General features: G+C 32.9%; 1 protein-coding gene across 1 annotated transcript in view; it reads right to left on the bottom strand.

Moving 5' to 3' along the window:
* Positions 1 to 2,046: 2,046 nt before the first annotated feature.
* Positions 2,047 to 6,000, bottom strand: part of LOC147872955 (uncharacterized) — a 101,796-nt gene continuing 97,842 nt past the window's right edge. The window contains exons 4-5 of the mRNA XM_087354011.1: positions 2,702 to 2,787; positions 2,047 to 2,085 (exon numbers count right to left, since the gene is read on the bottom strand). Of these exons, the coding sequence (XP_087210137.1) occupies positions 2,047 to 2,085; positions 2,702 to 2,787 (125 nt within the window). The remainder of the gene's footprint in view (positions 2,086 to 2,701; positions 2,788 to 6,000) is intronic.

Below are 6,000 nucleotides of genomic sequence, written 5' to 3'. Positions count from 1 at the left end.
CTAAATATGTTGTTGTTGTTGAAGCCACAATATTTCAAGGGCTGTCTCTGGCCCCATCTTCAGGTGATGAAAGAACTACTTTGTTGGGTCCTCTAGACAGCCGCTGAAATGTAATGGCTTTATTTTAATATATAGGATGGTAGATGTAGTTCAGAAGAAAAACAATGTTGAATACAGAGTTCTTTGCTGCAAAATAACTGCATTACTTTATAATTCAAGTAAGTCATATTATTTCTGCTACCTTTTTCAGTACATATCTTCCCATGATGACATTGTCAGAAAATATGTTCTTTCTGTTGCAAAGCTGATTTTGTAGCTCTAATATGTGCATCTTTGTTCATCCTCATACCAGCCATACCCATATGCATGAGTTGTAGAAGATAGACACAGGAAAAATTTGTGTGCCAAAGTAAAATTGTGTTTTTATTAGAATTATCCTTATATAAATACATTTATTTGTTTCCCAACTATTTTATTAAAGTATTAGTCCAACACCACATACATTTTCTTATAGAGTATATTCTGAATTTGACTGTAGCTGTTACTGGTAAGAAACATCTTATAATTAGAAAAAAAGATGTTTTTACACAGCACACTAAATATGCCTCATATGTTTTTTAGATGACAATAAATACTAAAGGCACTTGGCAGTTGTTTGGTAAAATTTTGAATGTTAAAGGATTTTGTTTCTTTATGTTTTTGTGTCACACTTACTGCCAGTTTCTGTGTTATAACAACGTTATCAGGATATATTTTTGTAAGTTAACAGTGATGTCAATTACTGTTGTCACTGCGAACAATTTTCAGGGTCACCATATTCATATTTGCATTTTCCTAAAAAATATCTTATTGAAAGACACATTTCAAAGGTCTTGTTGGTTCAAAGACTGCGATGAATAGTTCTAGTTTTTCCATGCCACAGGGTACGTGGATTCCATGTTGGTATTATTCCTGAAAGGGAGATAAATGTGTAAAGATTAGGATGTTTATACAGTATTCATAAAAAATGGTAAATTTCTGTCTGAAGATTTTCTTTCGCACTCTAATCAAAACAAGTGATTTTTATGATGTCAAATATTTGTGTGGTGCATTTCTGGTCCTTATTGTATTAAATTAGATCCAATATTTGTTTCATTATCCTCCAGTACTTTTTAATATGTACTTACATTATTTTGTTTCTAGAATGCCTTAAGCTTTGTTATTATTTGCTTTAGAGAATGAAAGCCATGAGGTGACTGCTGAAACTAGTAAATTGGAAGGTATGTTGTCCAGATTGCAGTTTGTATACAAAGTAAGATGTTAAGACTTCACTGACTTTGTGATCAGTTGGGGGTTTAAATTTCCTTTACCTTATTGATGTAGAATGAAAATAATGTGCTAGGTGGAAGATTGCCAGGTTGATGTATGTTCTTTGATTTGTTTCAGACTCTGTCACCTTAAACAGTATTTGCTTAAATTAATTTTATGTCTTCACTTGCACCTTCTAAATCTGAAATACTGATATTATTAGTATTTAATTTTTGTATACAGGGAATAAATAATTGTGTCTGGTTTCAATACTCATTTCTTAATACTCATATTTGTGTAAAACTTTTCAACACTTTTAAAAATGCCCAACCACATTTTCAAACTTTCCCCTGGTTAGAGACAGATCATTACTTTATATTGTTTGCTCCAAAAGAGGAACTTGTATGCTTTCCGGTTGTACTACCACTTCCACCGCAACGTTTGCTTTACTTCTTCTGTGTTTGAGCCAACTTTGAGTCATTGCGTCCTCTCATGTAGAGGTTTGTTAAATCCTTAAGACATAATATGATTTCATGGCATCAGTATTTACTGAGTCCCACATAAGTCAGAACCAATCTACTATCATGTGAAGGCTATGTTCTGGATTGTGACTAACTCATTTCTTGGTAGTTTAGTAACTGCTGCTATGACATGCTATCATGGTGGGTTTCACGTTAAGTGGGACATTGTGATTTGGTATCTGAAGAGAATTCTTCTCCTTTTTTGAGATGTTTATAATTTATGGGGGTTGTTGAAGAGTCAAGTTAGATTATCACTATGTATGTCCAGCTCTACATCCTGAAAAGCGTATGTTGTAGACAAGCAATTCTCAACCCACAGACTGCATTCAGCCCTCTAATGTGTTTTGTGTGGCCTCTGTGCATTTTACATAAATCACCTACTGTGCCAACCTCTGTGGTGAAAATATTTCTGCAGTATGGGAAAATATTTTGTTGATGTCATCATAATTTGGCAGTACCTATTGCTGTAGGCTCCAGCTTAATGAATAATTTAAAATAAAGAAATAGGATGCATTTTACTAGTGAACACTTTGAGGGATATGTGAATCACAACAACTGAAATTACACCTGATAATGAAAAATTATTTAAGCAAAAGCTGTATCTAGTATGTACGTAATGTTCTGATTTTGTTGAGGAAAATGATTGATTCATATAGGAACCTGATTATAATAGAATTTTAGTAACATTTTGAATAAGTTGTCATGAAGTTTCAACAAATCATTCTCATACAGGTTGGTGATACATGTTTTGAAGCTTTCGCGGTTACGTAACTCAGGGTTCACCCTGATGATGGGGACAGAGATGGTCCATGAAACGTTGGTTTTTGTCTTTTAACCATTTTACGTCGCTGATTGCCGAAGAAGATTTTATTGAAACCATTCTAATTTATTACCTTGTGGCCTGAAAGTTGTTTAGTGAGGGTGAATATGTCCCTTGGTCTGGAGAAGGTTGGGAAGCCCTGGTGTAAGCCTGTGTCATCTGTAATAGTGAAAATTCTGTTCCATATGTGCAGAAGCCTCTGTGATATTTTGGTTGGCATGGGGATATTCATTTCTTAGTATGTGGCTTGTCTTTGTGCTGCCATTGTTTGCTTCCAACACAAATTGTTTTAAACAACTTGTTTTGGTTCTTTGCAATTATTCATTTTTATGAAGTCAACTTTGGAGGAAATTCAGAGTGGCATAAATGAAGTTTTTACATTGCTAGAGCAGGTGTGTGACATCTGCATAAGGAATTGTATATATTTTAGGTGATTAATATAAGAAATATGTTGAGGGATAGTTTTCATACCACTCACAAAGCATTTTCTTACCAGCCTTCATTCCTCTGATATGGGTAATTGAGGTTAGCTGTGGCTGTAACAGAATCTGTAAGTCAGCCTTCAGAGTTTCTTTTTTCATCAGTTACAAAACAATATATTTCTGGCTCTTCTCACTATCAAAATAAGCATGTTAATATAATATATCCCGAAGGTTAAAGTGATTATAATTATTTGACCTTTTTTGTCCACAGATTGCAAGGAAATTATTGCTATTCCCTCAGACTGAGAAAGCACTGGTGCTTGTGAGAGAATTTTTTAAACTAAGAAGGGACAGTAAGTGAGCCAAAGTCGTCTTCCAGTCAAATATGATACCTGGGATGTATGTGATGGAATCTTGTAGTTCCTGGATGTGAGTGTGGATAGAATTTCAGCATTGAATCATCAATGTGGATTTAATTGTGTTTAAATGCAGAGGGAAAATGCAACATCAGGGAAATGTATGATTTCAGTCAAACAGGAAAAAGAAGAATATTTGTAATAACAACTTTCATCTGCATTATATATATGACATTGCTTTTATGTTGCCTTTCTGTCCTCGGTGCCTAAGTCCATAAATAAAGGTACATGTTTAACTTGAGATACCATTTACTGTGCTTGGAATTAAATTTAAAAGAAGCATGCTATCATTAGTGTGTGAATCAGACCAACTTTTAATTATGGCGATAAAATCAGCGATCTGGAAACATGTTAGCAAATATACCAAGAGGCCAACAAAGTGGGAGAGAATAAGATTGCATTCAAAATATTTTGTTCCCCAATTAAGTACACATGTCTTATTATGGGCTCATTTGATGTTGTATTATCACAAATATATATATATATATATATGTTATTTCTTTCTCTGAATCATTTCTTACAAGGACAATACTTTTTATTTACATCCTACAAAATGTCAGAGATAAAACTGCTTTTACAGATAAGACGAAATCATTTATTAGGTGCCAATTGGCTTTTATTAATCACTGTATATTAGATGCAGTTTCTAATGGTTGAAATATTTTATAGAGAACATGGATGTATGGACTCCATTTTAAATTCAGGTCTTCTATTTGTTTGCGTCTTGGTAAAGTATTGCAGATGAATAATTTAATATAAATTTTACTTGTGTTCCATCTAAATGTAAATTGAATCTATAGTATTTCATTCAGTATGATGATCAAAGTGTGACTTCAGAGTAGTAAATGAATATATCCCCCCTTGGTATCTGTGTTGTTTCTATTACAACCAAATAATTTACATTTTTGTTTTGTAATGATATTTACCAGTTGTAGTTGAACCAAATGCACATGTTAATTTATTTATGCGTACACAGATATAAATAAGCATGCCGTCGCAATTGTTGGTCTGACAGTGATTTTCTGATTCTTGTTAAAAAGTAAATTCCTTATATGGCTTTTTAATCATATTGTTCCTACCTTTCAGTGCTTGTAAAACAGGTGTTCATGGTCCATACAATATCTTCTGTGCAGTTAAATAATCATGTTCTGGTTACAAAATTTTTGCCCCAAAATCAGCTGGTCTGACTTCCTGAAGGGAATATTTGAGTCTCTTTTTTCATATTTTCGCATTTTGTGAAAGCTAATGTCCTTCATTTAAATACAATTTTCTGTTTTGTGTGTAATTAATTGGTTGTCAAATGCAACGATAATGTGGTTCTTATTGTGTGGATGTTTACAAGATATTTTATTCTTATCCTCATCCATTGTTATGCACAGGAAAGTCTTATATCAGTGCATGTGTGTTGGTTCATTATATTTCCTCTACACACCAGATATATTGTGTATGAAATTCAAACCTTGTCTGACTATTATTCATGAAATAAGTACAGATATTACTGTAAGTATTGTTTAACATTATCTTCAGATGTGTTATACCATGTTAAACCTTTGAAGCTGTAGTTTGTTTAAGTAATATTTAAAAATTCATTTCTTACTACAGAGCAAAAATAACACTTTCTGTTTACAAAGATGAATGGTGATTACTGTTTAGGGAAATAATCACTTTTTATGCTGAAAATCATGTATCACTTTAATACAGTCTGTGGGAAAAATACAGAGTTATAGATTGTTAAAGCAGAAGGTACATATAGTTACCAGTGAGTTTTAAAAGGTTATGTATTCACTGGGAACAAAATGGTTTCAGTGACAAGTTTTTTAATCCTTGAGATAAATATTTTTGTCCTTTAATTATTGAAATACTGCAAAGTTTTGTTTACAATAAATTGGGACAATTAAAAATTCCAACTGTAAAAGAAACAAAAAAAAAAGATTTAACATACAGCAAAATTCCAGCCAGACAAATTTGACTTTTCATAGGAAACGTTTGTGGCACAGAGATGTGGTAACATTCCAAATTATGAATGTCCAAAATTAATTCACCCATCACAGCCTCTTGTGGTACAGCTAACATCATTTTCAGAATAGGGAAAGATGCTCGGTGACAAACAAATCTCCAGAACTATCTTACAGCCAAATGGTATGAAGGGAAATTAAATTCAAGCCTTAAGTTGGTAATTAATTGTAACTTTGGAGCTAGTAAGATAGTTTCTGGCATGATAAACAGTGACATGGTGAACTTTTTTGAACAGTAGTTTGCAGAACAAAGTAGAGAGCAGTTACATTGCGTTCTTAATTAAGGATAACATGAAACATACTAGCATCTGGATGAGACATTATTTTGAGTAATGGATTCGTGAAAAACTTAATGTTTAAGAAGTTTGTATTAACTGACTGAACAACAAAGAATTTCACAATTGAAATTTTGTACGCAACAAACATCTGGTAGTTGCACATATAACCAAAGCAGTGCCTTACCAAAGAGTTTCATATATTGATATGTGTTGCATGTAGAACAACAAAATCCAAATCCCT

This window comes from Zootermopsis nevadensis, unplaced genomic scaffold, assembly GCF_977971745.1.
Source record: "Zootermopsis nevadensis isolate Lab colony 2312 unplaced genomic scaffold, Znev_1.0 Znev_ptg000022l, whole genome shotgun sequence".
NCBI classification, from domain to species: domain Eukaryota; kingdom Metazoa; phylum Arthropoda; class Insecta; order Blattodea; family Termopsidae; genus Zootermopsis; species Zootermopsis nevadensis.
This window is presented reverse-complemented; position numbering and strand designations above follow the sequence as displayed.